Source organism: Eretmochelys imbricata, chromosome 6 (assembly GCF_965152235.1).
Source record: "Eretmochelys imbricata isolate rEreImb1 chromosome 6, rEreImb1.hap1, whole genome shotgun sequence".
In the NCBI taxonomy this organism is placed as follows: domain Eukaryota; kingdom Metazoa; phylum Chordata; order Testudines; family Cheloniidae; genus Eretmochelys; species Eretmochelys imbricata.
In genome coordinates this window covers 121900334-121919841 of record NC_135577.1, presented here as the reverse complement: position 1 = coordinate 121919841, position 19508 = coordinate 121900334, and the positions used below count along the sequence as shown (strand labels likewise).

Below are 19508 nucleotides of genomic sequence, written 5' to 3'. Positions count from 1 at the left end.
CAGGCATATATAAGGCCACCTGAATGTTGCAGCTAAACTAGCTTAGTGGTTAACTACCTCATTCTCTGACTTGAACCTAATGAAAGTTGGTGCTTGTTGAATAGCAGGTGACTAAGGATCTCATCCTACTTGTTAAAATAAATGAAAATGAAAATATTCAGATTTTCTTCAATGGGAGCTGAGCTGGGTACTAATTTAAGATGCATATTTTACAGAGAAAAGTATTTAGCATGCAAAGATTAGTAAAGCTGTGATAGACCATTATGACATCGAAAACGCTCTAACAATATAAGAATGGAAAAAAATATTGCAAGCTGATTCTAAGATTGTAGAAGCAATTGTGTGTTTGAGAAACTGTATAGCATGATATGCTCTTGACTGTCATGAATGCTTAAGCAAATGGGACAGAATTAAAGCTGTGCACAGGCAATGTTAAACGTAGTCATTCAGATATGACTGCTTAACCATGCTACCTCAAAATCTCTTAACATAGGGTTGAGGTTTTTAATGTTTTTGGTTTGGGGTTTTGGGGATTGGTTGGTTGTTCCCCTGCCCCAGGAGTTAGTGATCTTCTCTTGCACTTCTGCGAGCAAGAAAATAAAGAATTTTTTTGAAGTTCAGTGAAATGAAAATCAGCAGATATGCAACGGTAAAAATGTAATGAAACTCTGTTTGCATATATAGGTATCTTTATGGTTTTGAAGAATACTGCCGCTCTGCAAACATTCAGTTTAGGACCATCCATCATAATGAACCAAAAGTGGTAGAAGACATTCAGAAACAAGAAGAACCAATGGAGGAAAGTGTAAAAGAGGAGCAAGAAATGCTTCCAGCAGAAGTAAAAAATGAAGTAGAAGAAAATGATTCCAGCAGCGAAAGTGAAAAAGAGGAAATAGAATTAAGATCCCCGAGAGTAAGTAGTCTGATTTGAGGGTTTTTTTATTTATGTGCTCAATAGAACTGGGTGTCCTTAATAGTTTACTGATATAAGATTTCCCTAGAGGATTGGCTGTACATGGGAATTGCCATACTTGTACAAAACACAGGAGCCCGCATGCTGAACAACACAGGCTTCCATTCACATATCAAGACAATGCTCCACTGATTACAGTGGCTTCCCATTGAATATAGTCCATTTTAAGTTCTCTCTCGATCGTCAAAACCCTCCAGGAGATTGACCAAGCTGCCTGAGATCCTCTTTAGTCAAAGGAAATGCAATAGATCTAACCTACCTAGGTTTCAGTAATGTATTTGATTCAGGTCCACATGGGAAATTATTAGTTAAATTGGAGAAGATGGGGATCAAGAACTGGTTAAAGGGAAGACTGCAATGGGTCCTACTGAAAGGTGAACTGTCAGGCTGGAGGGAGGTTACTAGTGGAGTTCCTCAGGGCTTAGTTTTGGGACCAAACTTATTTAACATTTTTATTACTGACCGTGGCACAAAAAGTGGGAATATGCTAATAAAATTTGCAGATGATACAAAGTTGGGAGGTATTGCCAATACTCAGAAGGACCGGAATATCATACAAGATGATCTGGATGACCTGGAAAACTGGAGTAATAGAAATGGGATGAAATTTAATAGTGCAAGGTCATGCACATGGGGACTAACAACAAGAACTTTTGCTACAAGCTGAGTACGTATCAGTTGGACGTGACGGAGGAGAAAGACCTGGGTATATTGGCTGATCACAGGATGACGATGAGCCACCAATGTCGGGATACGGCCATGAAAAGGCTAATGCAGTCCTAGGATGCATCAGGCAAGGTATTTCCAGGAGAGAAAAGGAAGTGTTAGTTACCATTATACAAGGCACAGGTGAAACCTCATATGGAATACTGTGTGCAGTTTTGGTCTCCCATGTTTAAGAAAGATGAATTCAAACTGGAACAGGTACAGAGAAGGGCTCCTAGGATATTTGAAGGAATGGAAAACCTACCTTATGAGAGGAGCCTCAAAGAGTTTGGCTTCTTTAGCCTAACCAAAAGAAGGGGAAACATGATTGCTCTCTTTAAAAAACATCAGAAGGATAAATGCCAGGGAGAGAGGGAAGTTATTTCAGTTAAATGCCAATGTGGACACAAGAACAAATGGATATAAACTGGCCATCAACAAGTTTAGGCTTGGAATTAGATGAAGGTTTCTAACCAGCAGAGGAGTGAAGTTCTGGAGCAGCCTTTCAAATGGAGTAGTGGGTCAAAAAAACTAACTGACTTCAAGACTGAGCTTGATAAGTTTATGGAGGGGATGGTATGATGAGACAGCCTACAATAGCATGTAGCTGATCTGTGACTGCTAACAGCAAATATCTCCTCCAATGGCTGGTGATGGGTCACTAGCTGGGGAGGGCTCTGAGTTACTACAGATAATTTTTTCCCAAGTGTCTGGCTGGTGGGTCTTGCCCTCATGCTTAGGGTCTAACTGATCGCTATATTTGGGGTCGGGAAGGAATTTTCCCCGGGTCAGATTGGCTGAGACCCTGGGGGGTTTTCACCTTCCTTTGCAGTGTGGGGCACGGGTCACTCGCAAGTTTAAACTAGTTTTAAATGGTGGATTCTCTGTAACTTGAAGTCTTTACATCATGATTTGAGGATTTCAGTAACTCAGCCAAAGGTTAAGGGTCTATTACAGGAGTGGGTGGGTGAGATTCTGTTCCCTGCAATGTGCACGAGGTCAGACTAGATGATTGTGATGGTCCCTTCTGACTCAGTCTTTGTTTCCCTGCACAACCATGACTTTCATCAATAGCTGTGTTCCACCAGAACCATAAAACTCTCACCAAATGGGGTAGACTTGTGAACACAGAGGATAATCTTCACAGGAGCTGGATCTAGATTATGGAACTTCCTCCTTCAAGAGATAAGAATGAGCAGACAACTCACAGCTTTAAGTACCAAATGTAAACCCCATTTCTTTGACCTAGTGTTCTCGTGATAACTCTCTTTAAAAAATAAATAAAAATCTTCAGCCTTTCAACTCATTCACATATACAGAGAGGGGAATGGTGGAATAGTGAGATTTTAGTTTGATGTCTTTATTTTTATTTTTTTATTTTGAGTATTGCTTGGCTGCTGTGGTGAAGAGGGCCATATCAGCAGGTACATAGATATATCAGTGACCCATCTAATTCAATGTTCAATCAAAAGTAGATGATGTACTCTTGTTCAATAACAGTCAGCTGCATGCGTGTTCCCTCTGTGTGCTGCCCCAGTTCTGCGCAGATAGCTAACACAGCAGACCCCGAGAGAACCCCCAAAAACCACTCTAGTAAGGTACGAAGGAACCCGAGCCAGGTTTATTGTCAAATGAAGCACAGTAATAGTTCCCTATAGACTCTACAAGGCATACTACGAATTTGTGCTCCCTGGCAATGGACACAGCTCAGTCAGTGGCGGGACACTCCACTGCCCCCTGGGCTGGACAAATATGTGAGCTCCAGGACCTGCTTTTATACTGTTGCAGGACAGATTACTCATCATAGTTCAAACGAATCTATCCATCATGTTGTCCTTTTGACCCTGTCTTTAAGATGCACCTGCCTGTTCCTTGTTATCTCTGTGGAGGGTTCTGATGCCGTCTTGGTGCAAGTTCCTCTCATTAGCACATATGTGTGTGTGCACGTGCTTCTAACAACCTTTTCTTGCCTACTTCTGTGACTGGGACCTGCCTCTGGCTCACAGCCCAGCTTTGCTTAACACTGCCTGGAAGTACTTTGGTTCAGGCTTCAGGCCTCAGACTGGGCCTCTGATACAAGAGTTTGTTTCAGGGCCTCCTCTTACTACAGTCGAATATAAGAATATACTTAAAAGAATTTTTCTTTCATTGGAACAAGAAATTAACTGGCTCAATTCTCTAGATTAACTGGCTAGAACTCTGGCTAGTTCTGTTAAGGAAGTGACTATGAGTTCATTGATTAAAACTAGCACACTGAAAGGCGAAAAAAGTTACTTAGGCAATTACCAAAGAAGAAAGAATGTTTCCAGTTAAAATAGTTAATAATGCATATTTAGTATCACTTATCCTTGTGATGTAAGATAGCTTCCATATAACATCAGAAGTTTGTTTCCTATTCAAGTTTTTCGTTGACTAGATCCTATCAAGGTATTAAATGATTGATAGAAAGACTCTTAGTAAATGAAAATAAAAATACTGTGAGCATATGCTTAATGGAAATGCTGCTTAAAATGCTCTAACTGTATTGAATCAATAGTTAAAAGATGTGGCTTCTACAATAATATAAATATACAATATTTAGCTTTAGACAAGCACTGAAAATATAAGAAGATAATACAGACCAATCACCTATGATTTTCTCTAACTTGATCACCTTCCAGCATGCTGCAAAAGCTATTTTTATTTGACAGGGTTTTTGGGGAAGGTTGTGCGCCAGGAGAGAAGAGGGAGAGGAAGGTTTTTTTTTTATGCTGCTTTGACTTCTTGGATGGCAAAGTTAACCTGTTAACTCAGCCAACCAGCAGCATTAAATAATATGTAGGTAATGTTATCTGTATGTGACTATGTAATGCTTCCAGGTGGTTGCCATTATGTTGCTATAAGTTTAATTATTAGGGCACCTAATGGGTTTTGATTGTTGTTTGATAATAAATACATTATAACAGAAGGATTTATATTTGGAGTACAAAAATGTGACGCTACCAGAAAGAGCACCTACGTCGCTTAATAATAAAACAATAAGCCCATAACAGTTAAGGCCCCCTTCCCCAAAACTCACCAGCTATCCCCACTGCTTTTCTTTGCCCCTTTGGAAATTCCAGCAGTCTTGCAGCATGCTCTGAAGGCTAACAAATCTAGAGAGACAAGGTCGGTGAGGTAATATCTGTTATTGGACCAACTTATGTTGATGAGCGAGACAAGCATTCTAATTTACATAAAGCTCTTCATCAGGCCCAGACCTGAAGTAGAGCTCTGTGTAAGCTCGAAAGCTTGTGTCTCTCACCAATAGAAGTTGGTCCAGTAACAGATATTACATCACCCACTTTGTCCCTCTAATATCCTGGAACCAACACGGCTACAACAACACTGCATACAAATCTGGATCCTGTCAGACCAAGGAGTGCAATTTCCAGAGTTGAGGATCCCTCATGGAAAATGCCTTGTGAGCACCTCTGTCTCTTTTAAACCATGGGACTATCAACTCAGGTAGTTCCACTTACCACAACTGCCATAGTTAGCTAGGGAGGGTGATATTTCTTGTGTTCAGGGACTACAGGCCTTTTCGATCTAAACAAATTCCTTTAAAATGCACCTGGAAGCTAATGAAAAGCTAGAACTCTGATATTGGAATCCCATAATTGTAAACAGAATGGTGATTCTATTGATACCAAACAATGTTTTAAAGTTATAAATATGTGATAACTCTCAAATGCAAAACTTCACATTGGCCTCCAATCTGTCTTCTGTACAAGAAAAATAAATATACTTCAGTGCACAGCATGCACTGCATAACCTCCCCTGCCCTGGACATGACTATGCTTGATTAACAGATTGCGTTTCTGTCTTAGGGACGGAGGAGACTTGCTCGCGATGCAATAACTACTAAAAAAGAAACTGAAGAGGATAAAATGCAGGACAAATTAAAAGATAGCAACAAAGAAAATAAAGATGTAGAGGAAACACTTGAGAATGCAGAGAAGAAAGAAAATGAGACACCACTCGGGAGAAAGAACACACCAAAGCAAAAAGAGAAGAAAATGAAAAAACAAGAGGAATCTGATAAAGAATCTGATGAAGAGGAAGAGAGAAGGCAAGAGAGGTACATATTAACTTACATCCGCTCTTTAAGAGAATGGCTGTGTGGTGGTACAGTGGCACTCTGTATAAGCTGAGTACAAGGGAGGTTTAGGATTCCATTCCAGGAGATCAGATGTGAATCAGGTCCATGATTTTCACACACACGCGCTCCCCATTACAATTTTCCCCTCCTTGTCCATCTCCGAAATAGCAGAGACCTGCTGTACCGGAGGGAGGATTCGTTCCTGGGAGATGGCAGGTAGTATTTCTACTGTTATCTTCCTCCAAGGGTTCAGTCAGGGAGGGCAGCATTCTAGTTTTGGGGGCCATACAGGAGTTTCTCTTGAGGATGCTTCCCAGAAGAAGTATTGAATGAGAGCATCCCTGGATGCTCTAGCTCTGTTCTCATCCCAGCCCCACTTCTGGGATGCTTTAGCCAAGAGTGTCACCACCCTCCTCAGTTGCACACAATATTCAGTGCTGTACTACTTCTCTGGATGGACTTCTGTCACTGCGGGCTTGGATTATATTGGTATTTGTGCACAGTACTACACGCAAGCACCAGCTAGGATTGGCTAGGTGTTGTGTTAGGTGTTGTACAACCATGTAGTGATAAATGGTTTTCCACACTCTGTCTTGTCTATTTATATTGTATGATTTGGGGTAGAAAGTGGATGTAACATATAAGCAAAGTGGCTAATGATGGTTGGCAGATGTCCAGCTTGTGCGTGTTTCTGTTTTTATTTAAATGTATTTTAGAGGGCTGGAGGGGATGAATTAATAAGAGCATAGGAGAAAGGAAGGGAAAGAGGGGTTAAAAATGAAAAGGGGAGATGGATTGAAGAGGTAGGGAAGGAGAGAGAGCAACAGGGAGGGCAAGGAGAGAGTGGCAGGCAACAGAACAATGTGGAAGAATGAGGAGATGTTGGAGTAAAGAGCCAACTAGTAAAAATAGCATCCACAGTACAAACTGAGAGGCAGAATTGGTTTAAATCACTGATGTCCAGGGGTTGTGAAAACAGGCTAAGCCTCTCTCTTCCCACCCTGCTAGTTCTGACTACCCCCTCACTCCATTCAGGGATTGGTTTTGCTCATTGTGACATAATTCACTTGTGCACTTGGGGCATAAGCTGAGAGTGAATCAAGCCTGATGACTTTTTGTTTCAAACAACTGGAGAATGTGTTGACTGCATCATCTCCATATCATTTCCATATGAGGAGAGATTAATAAGACTGGGACTTTTCAGCTTGGAAAAGAGATGACTATGGGTGGATATGATAGAGGTCTATAAAATCATGACTGGAGTGGAGAAAATAAATAAGGATGTGTTATTTACTCGTCTTAACACAAGAACTAAGAGTCACCCAATGATATTAATAGGCAGCAGGTTTAAAACAAACAAACGAAGTATTTCTTCACACAACGCACAATCAACCTGTTGAACTCTTTGCCAGAGGATGTTGTGAAGGCCTAGACTATATAACAGAGTTTAAAAAAGAACTAGATAAATTCCTGGAGGATAGGTCAATAGTTATTAACCCAGGATTGGCAGGGATGGTGTCAATAGCCTCTGTTTGCTAAAAGCTGGGAATGAGTGACAGGGAATGGGACCACTGTTCTCTTTATTCCCTCTGAAGCACCTGGCATTGGCCACTGTCGGAAGACAGGATACTGGGCTAGATGGACCTTTGATCTGACCTAGCCTGGCCATTCTGATGTTCTCATTTTGATGCACTCCTGGAAAAAACAGTGACTTCAAAGAAGGCTGCGCTTTCAGTCAAAAGAAAGATCTTGTAGAATAACACAGCAAGCAAAAATTCCATTCAAACATAGATACAGCGTGGGTGTACAGTAGGTTGCATAGGTGTATTACATATATCTACGGTTTCTTAGTCTTCTTTCTTGTAAGTACTAAATGCCTTGGCCATCATGTTTCCTTCTAGTGTAAACTGTTATTGCTGCAAGATAGGTTATAGTCAGAGATGAACTAACATTTATCTTTTGTACAAAGCAAAGTGTGCATTTTCTGTCTATTTTGTCTACTTTTAGTTCTAGGTTTTGCTTCTGTTCCAAATAATTTGTTTAAAAGGCCATGTAAATATGTAGATCAGATGAGACACTGGTTATTGAAAAGACATTTTTCAGGCACCTAGTCCTTATCATTATGGATCTTTCCTTAAGTTAAATGGTAGATATAATTTAAAAAAGAGGCTGTTAAGAATTTTTATCATGGTTAAAGGCATTTATTGTAACTTTGTGTTTACCACTATTTGCTTCAGTGGAACTGATTAGATAGCCACAAAAGAGCCATTACATTGATAGTGCAAACATTTCATATAACTTGAAAGCAAATTGTGAAAGGTGGAAAAATTTAAAATAGCACATCAGAAGCAAATATTAAGAATTAAAGTTAGTGTTTCCTTGCTCAACACCTCCTGTTTCACTTGAGCCTCAAAGCAGTGAGTTATTGTAATATATTTTGTCCATCTTCTTTCTGTGATCTCCATATGTTTCAGATGATAAACATTAAAGCTTTCAGATAGTTTTGCACATAATAAATCATGTTAAAATGTGATTTGTGAATAAACCTGATGCATCATTTTTAACACTTCTAGCTTATGCAAAACAGAGTGGAGGTGTATGACTTGAATAAGCTATGACCAATCCCTTTTTTTATACATTGCACTTCATGAATCAAGGAACTCCCGAGTACAAACTTTTCTCTTCTCCTTCTGCTGATTAGAAAGGGAATATTTAACTAAGCTTTGGAAATTTTAGGTCTGATTTTAATTAAATAATCAGTGGGCATTATAAATATACCTTGCTACAGGGAGGAAATTGAAAACAAAGGAGAATCAGAAGGGGAGGAAGATGAGGAGGACACAGAGCCCTGTCTAACAGGAACCAAAGTGAAAGTAAAATATGGACGTGGAAAAACTCAGAAAATTTATGAAGCCAGTATTAAAAGCACAGAAATTGATGATGGAGAGGTTTTATATTTAGTACATTACTATGGCTGGAATGTAAGGTAAGAAGGAGAAATTACCGTTTTAACTTCATTTTAGTTTACTAAAAAAAATGTAAGGTTTCAGAGTAGCAGCCGTGTTAGTCTGTATTCGCAAAAAGAAAAGGAGTACTTGTGGCACTTTAGAGATAACAAATTTGTCTCTAAGGTGCCACAAGTACTCCTTTTCTTTTTTAAAAAAAATGTAGCATTCATAGATTTTTTTTTTTTTTTTTTTCTTTTTAAGAGAAAATGTCATCAAAGGGGGAAGAGTAATGGGTCTCTTGGCCCTGCAGTGAATTAGTATTGCACAATAGGGTCAGATCCTGCTAAAACTTTTTTTCATGTGAGTACCTTCACTCACATATGAGTAATCCTATTGAAGCCAATGGAATTATGCATGTGTGTAAGTGTTTGTTTGCAGGATTTTGGTCCATCTCATCATAAAACTGTGAGTAGTACTGTTATATTAAATTGGAGTTCTTGTGGGAATAAATCCGAAGCCTGGTAATAATTGTCAGCAGGATCAGACCTTTGGCGAATATAGCGTTAATCTCTAAGGTGCCACAAGTACTCCTTTTCTTTTTGAGCTATGATAGTGACATTTAAATTACTAAGGCCTTTTAAGAAAGTAGAGTTGTGCTTCCAGATGTCACCGTGAGTATTAGAAATTGTATTGCATTTAGTATTAGGGTAGCTTATACAGTTATTGGTTTATTAAACTCTGAAATTTCAGCAACAAAAAATATGCTGGCAGTTGAACACTCGCTATAATTAAAGAAGATATATGTTTTAAAAAATTCACGGTGGGAGCAGGGTGGGGAAGCTGAACCGTAAGGAAGTGTAGAAAAAATCCACTGAACACTTACGTTGTATTCCAAAAGAGTGCATTCCTTATATTTAATACCTGCTGTGTAATGGCATTTCTTTATTTTTATAAACAATGCGACTGTGCTAATGCCACAAAACTCAAATATATTTTAAAATGTATTTTCCTTGTACATTAAAATTTGAGACTTGCCACCTCATTGAATTCCTGAGAAATCTAAACAGACTTCCTTGAATGACATTATGACATCACGTAGGTTTGAAAGAAACCTTTTTTCCAAACTTCTATTCACATCCCCTCATCTATATTATTAATAATAATAATAATTAATAATAATGCAGGAGAATTTCAAAGGCACAAATGGCAGATAAGCACCTAACTCCATTTATGCCTTTGACAGTCTTCCCTAATGCTTAGTGTCTTTTGCCAGACGATTTGAAAACTCTTTAAAAACACAGGTAAGTATGATTATTTTATAACAGTGTTATAGATGGGGAAACTGAGGCGTGGAGAGATTAAAACTGAATTTCCTAAGGTCACATGAAGTTGATGGAAGAGTCTGTAATTGACCCCAGGTCACCTGACTTCCAGTGCTTTGCTGGCAGGAGACCAGGAAGGTCTGCACCTTCAGATTTCCTCAGGATCTTAGGAAGGTAATTGCAATAGAACATAGCGCTAAATACATTTTAAAACATCAGATACTTGATATGTTGCTAAAAGGGGGTTGGGGATCTATTTTGAATTGTTATTAATGTCTTTGCAATTCAGCTTTGAACATCAAATTACAATAAAACAGTTTTTAATGGGAGTAGTAACAAACAGTGTGCTGTGTTTTGCCTTTAGATACGATGAATGGGTGAAAGCTGATCGGATTATCTGGCCTTTGGACAAAGGAGGACCAAAGAGAAAACAAAAGAAAAAAGCAAAAGTAATATTTGTAGATCAGTAAACTTCTTGTAATAGTTTGTAAGAGCTTAATGACTCTCTCTGCTCCTAAGAATGAGTTTATTTTGCTGTTCACTCCCTAGCCCCTCCCCTTAATGTGTAGCCCAAACAGGGTGAAGTTTTGACTATAAGCAGTGATGTACATTCATAGAATGCCCAATTTTGTGTCTTCAGAGTAAAGAAGACCAGGAAAAGGATGAAAAGAAGGATGAGGAGAAACAGAAATCAAAACGTGGCCGCCCCCCTCTGAAATCTACTCTTCTGTCAAACATGTCTTGCAGTTTATCCAAAACACCTAATAGTGAAGGTAAAGCAGGAGCCAGAAGTACACGGAGCAATATGTCAGATTGCTCATCATTACCAAATGGAACAGAAGGTACACCTGATGCAGTCATGTGAGACACTTAGGTGCTCATACATAGGAGAAATGTATGTAAATACTAATAATGTAACCCCACACGTTAGTATGAAACGTTTAATAAACATATTGCTGTATTGTAAGTCAACAGTTTTGAAGTCCTGTGCAGTCAGTCAGTTTACTAGCTATATAACAAATTTTATTCTATATAAATTAATTAGTTTTGATTTTGATTTTTAGGAACACCTCGCAGGCAGACGAGACGTAGCTCAGGAATGTTTGATTCTGATAGAGGATCAAACGGTGAGTGATCGCTGTCCTGTGTTTTGATTTTCATTCCTTTTTGAAAAAGCAATTTTAACACCCCCTTTTTTCCTGCGAATTTTAATGCTGTTGAAAGAACTAAATTGACACCAGTGGAGGAAAAAAATTCTCTATTTCCTCCCCAAGCAGTTAGGGAAAGGGCAGCTTACCCCATGTTCTTGCATCAGTCTGCTTCAATCCTAATCCAGAGATAAAATTGTGGCCATTACTATGGTTACTCAATCTTCCAGTCTCACAGCTCATGCATCCGGCAGGGAGGCTAGTTAAGTACAAATGGTGGCAGTGTTGTTTGATGATAAGAACCCTTGTCTAGTATGAACTGAATCAAAGCCACCAACTCATTTCATATAGGTCCTGCACAACTATCAGGCACCATCTTATTACTTGCAATCTATATGGCTTCTGATTGAAACCACTGATTTAGCAATGAAATGGCTATAACCCTGTTAACAGTCTTCTGAGCCATCCATTCCTTTTTGAGGTGAGGTGACTGGGAAGATTCAAGCCATAAGGAGACCTGTAAAACTATCCTGTCCTCCTGAACTCTGATTTATGTGTGGCTTTTTGATTTCTAAACCTCCCTCTCCCCCCGGTAAAAAAAAGAGAGTTTACACCAGTGCTACCATACTTCCATAGAGATCTAAAGTGACACTCGGAAAACTGTAGCAAAAATACGTTGAATAATGCAACACATTTGGATCTTTTTTTTTTGAGTTGATGCAAAACCAAAACTCTTGATTCCCCCTCACCTCCCATAAAGTGATTTTTGACACTATATCTGTGTGGGTTATTGAATAGCATCTGCATAGCAAATATAAAAAATTGTGCTTTAACAATGACCTGATGTGTTGTTTTTTAATCTTATTTTTTGGCAGATTCTGGTTCATCTGACAGTGAAGCTGATGAGACTTCTGAAAAGAGTATGAATGAAGAATTTTCTGCAGAAATTTCAGATATGGAAAAAAATGAAAAACTAATTGATGAGAAACCCACTGAAGAAAACCCAAAGATCCCACATGTATTGATGAAAGAAAATGACAGGACTCAAGTGCAGCCTCTAGAAACATTAAAACTGGAAGTTGAAGAAAGTGAACAAATAGTTCAGATTTTTGGAAACAAAGCTGAACAAGTGGAAGAAATTAAAAAAGAGACTGAAAAATCACCTAAGGGGAAGGGAAGAAGGAGCAAGACAAGAGACCCCTCTTTAGAGAATGTGAAGGTTTTGCCAGAAAGCCAAGAAGAGGGAACAAATGAAACCCTCATAGAATCTGAAAGATCAGACATTTCTTCCTCAGACAATAAAGAGTTTTCCACCACTACTGAAAATGAAACAGATCCCTGTACAAAAGATAAGAAGCTTTTGAAAAGGAAAACGTTGGAACAGACATCGCCTGAGAAAAAGGTACGACGAGAGTGTGAGATGGAAGTGCCAAATATTGTGTCTGAGGAGAGGACCAATGAATGTATTGGGATGGAGGAATGTAAAGACTTTCATGATGAAGAGTCACTCAGAACTGAAAATGAGGAAATGCCGTCTTTAGTAGCAGAGTCAGATCAACATGTTCAAGAGCTGACGAATGAAAACTTTGAATGTACATCTGAGGAAAATGAGCATATTCCGTTAAAAGACGAGGACGACACTATGCCTCAGATTGGACCTGAAACTCTACTTTGCCATGAAGTGGACTTGGATGACTTTGATGAAAAGGAAAAGAGCAGTAGTGAGGATGCAGTAGCAGAAAAGCCAGATCCCAACTCTTTGACCTCAAATTCATCTGCCTTAATCCCTGCAGTCCAGCCTAACTTCTCTGTGGCCTCGCCCCTTGGTCTAAGTCAGGATGAATCTCGCAGTATAAAAAGTGAAAGCGATGTAACTATTGAAGTGGACAGTGTGGCAGAAGAATCTCAAGAAGGTCTCTGTGAAAGCGAGTCTGCTAATGGATTTGAAGCCAGTACCACTTCAAGCAATTGTAGTATAGCAGTACAAGACAGAGATACTGGAGAGAAGGGTAAGTGTTTCCCATGTGAAAAGCCAATCTCTATTTTGACAATTCCTGAAACCATTGTAAATCCTGTTTTGCTTTGCTAAGGACTATTGGCTCAAAAGTGGCATTTGGCGTCTTCTAATACTAGTTTTCAGTTCAATCTATTTGTTTTAAAAAGGGTATATTGAAGGCAGAAATATTTGAAGCACGTTTTTTCTTTTCCTTCAGGTCAAAAAAGGCCAAGCGATGGCAATAGTGGGATACTGGCAAAGAAACAAAAACGTACTCCAAAGCGATCAAGTGCTGTAGCCAAAAATGAAAAGAATGGAACAGGTACATTTGGAAGTGAATTTTTGTGCTGTATCCATAACAAGTGTGTAGTAATCCATCCTTTTGATATTTATCCCCATTGTACATGTGTAGGGGTTTTCTTGCTAGGGTCTTTAATTAGTGTTGACTGGACCACTGACTATATATCTAGTAGAATATACCAGCTATTCAGTAATCACAATATCTGGCAGTCTCATGACTGTTACCGTCATCATTTTCATCTCTCTTTACAAGGCAGCTGTATGTGAGAAGATACCAAATATTTTACAGTTATGTGTTATGTGTTCAGCTCAGTTACCGTTTTTGTCCCTATGCTTGCTGAATAGAAGCACTTCCTTGAAAAATCATGTCCAAGCGCTTCTAAGGCTAGAAAGATACATTAATTATAACTTACAAGAAAAAATACATAGAGTGCAATGAGGTAAGTACGATACCTTTTAGAGACAGGACTTTTATGTGTGGTTGACGTGCTCAGAAATGTAACCTTCTTAAATCAGCTGCAGAAAGTCTAGATTTAGTCTTCTATACCCCCTTATAAGTAGTGATGACCTCAGATAGCTAAAGGAATTGAATCAAATAGGTCAATAGAGTCAGTGCCAACAATGGCATTGTTAAGATTTATGTCAAATATATATTTTGGGTTCCCACAGTAACTGCAACAAATATTGTTCATAGGCTGTTAAATAATGCCTAATATGTGCAGAGTGACAGGGTGAAGATTTCTGTGGGAACTGTAACTTAAAATTTCCTGAGACTTGTATATTTGAAATGAGAACCTTTTATTTTGGCACTATGGTAAGAAGTCTTGCATTGTTTTTGTTTTTACAAAATAAATCTAACTATACACTGAGGTACAGGATCACACTACATGACCATGTGAATATGGTACTGTAGAACCTCAGTTACAAACATCTCAGGAATGGAGGTTGTTCATAACTCTGAAATGTTCGTAACTGAAAAAATGTTACTGTTCTTTCAAAAGTTTCCAACTGAACATTGATACAGACTAACATGGCTGCTACTCTGAAACTTGTTAATAAGCTTTGAAATTTTACTATGCAGAAGAAAAACGCTGCTTTTAACCATCTGAATTTAAATGAAACAAGCACAGAAACAGTTTCCTTACCTTGTCAAATCTGATTTTTTAAACATTCCCTTTATTGTTTTAGTAGTTTACATTTAACACAGTATTGTACTGCATTTGCTTTTTTTGTCTCTGCTGCTGCATGATTGTGTACTTCCAGTTCCAAATGACGTGTGGCTGACTGATCAGTTCGTAACTCTGGTGTTTGTAACTGAGGTTCTTCTGTATCAGAGATGTATACTCTTTACTGAAATGATCGTACATTGTTCACATCTATAGGTAATTAGTGCATTTGCACTCTGAAAAGTGACTCTAAGGTCTTGTCTACACTGAAATAACTAAATGTGTTTTTAAGTCACACCTGCTTTTTTGGCAGCAAACACATTTATTTTGGAATAAATGTCTATTTTTTTTGTTTGTTTGTTTTTTTATTGTTTTTGTAGGTAAAAAATCTACTTTGGCAAGGGCTGACTCACCCCTAACTGCTCCCACCATGGGTTAGAGAGAGCACTGGTGCACCTGCAGATTCAGCTCATAGTGTACCTAACAAAATTAGAAAATTTTAAATGGGGTTGTCAATAATCTGAAACAATTTGGAATCCACAAAGGGAGCTGGGTCTTTTGAGTAAGGAAGCACAATTTTACCTTTCATTTTTCTGTCCACAACCACAGTTTATGTAACGTAGATTATAGGGTTAGAAGAATACCAAAATTATAGGTATACTTGTCTTCTGTCAATTGTCTGTCTGTCTTCTAATCAAAATTAATTTGTGTTATTACAGGACAAAGCAGTGATAGTGAAGATCTTCCTGTCATGGACAGTTCAAGTAAATGTACTCCAGTAAAACACATAAATGTGTCCAAACCACAGAAGCTTGCGCGATCCCCTGCAAGAGTAATTTCCCCTCACATCAAAGATGGAGAAAAGGATAAACATAGAGAGAAACATCACCACAATGCTTCCCCGAGAGTGTATAAATGGAGTTTCCAACTCAGTAAGAATTTTTTAAATTGTGTTAAATATTTAAATCAGAGTTCAAAATTATATTAGTACAATATCCAGAACTTGCTATATTCAGTTCCAAAAAGGCACCTGGCATGAATGCTCATTATCATTGTAAAGCCAGGTTTATTGGTATAATGTTATTTATTTCTGTGCTTCGCTTTCACGCTATAAAAGTCCTTTTAAAAATGGTATGATTTAAATTATCATCTTGCTTTCCCCCCCATTTAATTTCCAGCATGCGGTTAGCAGCTTATTACTTCAAGAATATCTAGACTGTGAAACTAATAAGTTATGTAATTTAAAAATAGTCTGGAATTCTAGTTTTCAGATGGCATAATCCAGGCATTCATCTCTAATTCTGGAATTGCTGGATTATTGGCTGCAAAAATTCAGGTTGGGATTGAAGAGTTGAGTTGGAAGAGCAAGATGACTCACAAAATTATTGTGTAGGGGGAGGACAGAGCAGTTCTTTTGTTTTGTTTTTTGTTTTTAAATTCCATGATATTGAAACCTAAAACTCTGGGAGTCTGAGACAAATATTTTAGAACCAATAATCTTTTCCCCCACAACCATTAGTGCAGGACTAATGATCAATCAAGGGAAAAAATTATTTAAATGGATCAACGAAGTATAATATATAAGTATATCATAGCTGTCCCTTTTATAAGGAGTACAATTTTTACTAATCTACCATAATTAAAACGCCTTGGATTAAATGGAATTTAATAAGAACCTTTGTATTTTGAAGGGGGGAAAATGTGGGTTTTGGCTATCTGTCTTGTATGTAACCCTACTTAGTATAGCATTGTGGAAGTGCATTATTGGTTTGCATGTGATGTTTCAGTTATCGTTTCTTAAAATCACCATCGTAAAGTAACTTTTCTCCCCACTCTTAAGATGAACTAGACAACATGAACAGCACTGAGAGAATCTCCTTTCTACAAGAAAAACTACAGGAAATCCGAAAATATTACATGTCCCTGAAGTCAGAAGTAGCAACAATAGACAGAAGAAGAAAACGATTAAAAAAGAAAGACAGAGAAGGTAACTTTCCAATTTGCTTTACACTCAGACCTCCCTCTCATGAGATGTCTGTTTTAAACATGTAAACCCCAAAACATTTAATTTAAGTGACAACATTTTCGACAGCCATTATTTTAACTTTTTGGAAAAAACAGTTACTATACGAAGTTTAACTTGTCTTCTATCCATACAGGATAAATTTAGAATCTAGCATGGTTTGCTTTTCAAAATTCATACATATAATAAAATAAATTCTTGAATATGTAAAATTTCACTTTAAAAAGACATGGACCTGGACTTCGTATTGTACCCTGGATCTGGGTTTTCACAAGTAGCATAACAGATTGTCTTGTTCCTTTATGATTTAAGCCACAGAAAGGATGATGTTAGTTATCCAGCTTGTGTGAACATAAGAGAAAAATAATCTGGACCAGTTTCATAAAGCTTTTTGTAGTAAAAGTAAATCTTATTTTTAATCCAGTAATATTTACTCATCTCCATGGTATCTGAGCACAGTATAGAAACATACAGAAACTAGAGTAGTTCTTTAAAATATTAAGGCTTTGAACCTACTAGTCGATACATGAGGAATCCACTTGTATTTTTCTATAACAGGACTTTGAGAGGTCTTCCTATACTGCTACTTCTCCTCCATGCCTATTTTAAATAAATAAAATAAATAAATAAATAAATGAAGGTAATGCTCATTAAAATGAGCAACTAGTAAGGACACTATGTTAAGCCAGGGATAATGGGTGCAGGTACAACGTAAGCTTCTACACACAACTCTGTCGACGTACGTCAAACTTGACAGGCCTCACTTGGGCTCTATTAAGTTGTTTTGTGTGTGTACAGACACTAAGTCTGATACCTAAGCGGGCTTCCAGTGTGAAGGATAATTTGACAGTGTGGTGCTGATGTCCTGCTTTATGTATTTACAGTGTCTCATACAGGAGCATCCATGTCATCTGCTTCATCAGACACTGGGATGAGTCCATCATCGTCTTCTCCTCCCCAGAATGTGCTTGCTGTAGAATGCAGGTGATACATATTTCTCTGCCTTGTCAGCAGTTTGCTGCCATGGACATAAATCCTGAAATATAACCACAAAAAGCACTCAACTGGTTTGACATTGCCAAGTACATTCTGTACACTCTTCCACTGCTGGACTGTATCTTTTTCCTCCCCCCGGTTTTTTATTTTATTTTATTTTTACTGTTGAGAAATTAAGCTCATTGGTAACTGAAGGTTTGTAGGCACCGTCTGACATGTTTGTCATCGTGTTTATTGTTTTTTTGTTAATACAGAGAAAGGGCACTTATCAGATTTGAAAAGTTATGTCCAATGAAGCATTCAGGTGTTCTAGGAAATCATAGAAAAGCAAGTGCATCAAACAGACATCAGAATATTATCAAACAGAATCAAGTTACTGCTGCACTTTCACCCAGCTTGTATGCTAACCCTTGGTGAGTAGTTCCTCTTTGTGGAAGCACTTGCTATACAGAACTGCCAAAGTATGTGTTCAGCAATGTGCCCAGTTTTAAAGATGTAAATGGGACAAAATAAATTGTGAAAGGAAGTGTAGTTGACTGAAAACTACAGTTGTAATAAGTCTTCCACTTTTTATAGGATTTTTGAGCACACGATTATGCAAATATTTTAATGTTTATTAATGTTTACAGTGGAATTGTGAATAAGTTTTCAGTGGACTATCTTATCCCTTGACAAAAATATTTTGTCTTTTTTCTATGTAATTTCAGAGTTTTTATTTTGTTACAAAAAGACGAAAAATGAAATATATAACAACAATGAAGTTATTTAACAAGATTTCTAAAGCTGAATTTTTTTGTGTAAAATAAGGTATCTTGCAACTTGTTAAATATATTTATTCAGACATTGGATGTTGTATTTTTATGTATTTTTTAAAATATTAATAAAATTGGAAAAAAATTCTAGGTTAGTTCACTCTTTTGAAAAAACATACCTATCAGTTGTAGCTCTTACAGGAGGTTTTATCCAGTAACCGTGCCTGTATGTGCAGTGGGTCTGTCTATTCTTCCACAATGTAGAACTGTAATCGGGCATCTGGATTAAACTATAACCTTGTTTGGAAACTTTGGCAGTCCTAGTACTTACATTGTTTTGAGGAACAAATTTTATTGGGTTGCCCTTAAGATGCTTTGTCACAGTTTTTATGTTTGCTATACTGCCGAATGAATTTATATCTCCCAAAGTTGAGATGCAACAATAAAGTAAAGCAACTGTGTATACTTTGTCTGTGGATTGTCCCACGGGCTGATGCAGTTTGTAAATAACTCTTCCAAAACCATGTATTTAAAACAGTTTGCATATACATTATGTATAAAAGTGATTTTTTTATCAATTTTTTATTCATGTTTGTACATTGAAAGGGGTTTTAACCCCTCTTTCTGTGTTTAAAATGCTGTAGAGTAATAACATAGATGCTCTAGACTGTATATCAGGATATTATGGTTCACACAGCAGAAAGTCAGAGCGAAACACTAGTGATGGGGGTAGCATTACTACGATTGATGTTTCTTGAAACTTCATTTTACCACATTTGTCAACGTGTGATTCCAATTCCTTCCATTTTCGCAGAGAATTAAAGAAAAAGTACTCTTGTAAAATGCACTTTTCTGTCTTTTCTTAAACAAAGCAGAACTATTTCAATGTAAGATAAAATGGAGTTAATTAGAGAGCATTAATAAAGGCCATGTTTTAAACATAGGCTTTATATTTTTTTATTTAAATGATTGCTCTTGTAAATCTACTGACATCCTAAACAATAGAAAAATCAAACTTTGTTAAGTGTTGTAAAAAAATGTTCACAGCTAACTTTCACT

At 37.6% G+C, this 19508-nt stretch overlaps 1 protein-coding gene across 6 annotated transcripts in view; it reads left to right on the top strand.

The window, feature by feature from the left end:
- The window catches only part of ARID4A (AT-rich interaction domain 4A), a 62998-nt gene extending 43706 nt beyond the window's left edge, over positions 1-19292 (top strand). The window contains exons 15-27 of one of the 6 annotated variants that reach the window (XM_077819556.1): positions 685-913; positions 5527-5777; positions 8587-8784; positions 10165-10242; positions 10433-10517; positions 10709-10841; positions 11133-11195; positions 12092-13225; positions 13430-13534; positions 15398-15610; positions 16519-16665; positions 17586-17685; positions 17952-19292. In XM_077819556.1, the coding sequence (XP_077675682.1) occupies positions 685-913; positions 5527-5777; positions 8587-8784; positions 10165-10242; positions 10433-10517; positions 10709-10841; positions 11133-11195; positions 12092-13225; positions 13430-13534; positions 15398-15610; positions 16519-16665; positions 17586-17685; positions 17952-18114 (2899 nt within the window). In that variant the 3' untranslated portion in view covers positions 18115-19292. Of the gene's footprint in view, positions 1-684; positions 914-5526; positions 5778-8586; positions 8785-10164; positions 10243-10432; positions 10518-10708; positions 10911-11132; positions 11196-12091; positions 13226-13429; positions 13535-15397; positions 15611-16518; positions 16666-17585 lie in introns of all 6 variants that reach the window. The other 5 variants (XM_077819555.1, XM_077819557.1, XM_077819559.1 and 2 more) reach the window with 5 other exon arrangements.
- The last annotated feature ends 216 nt before the right edge of the window (positions 19293-19508 follow it).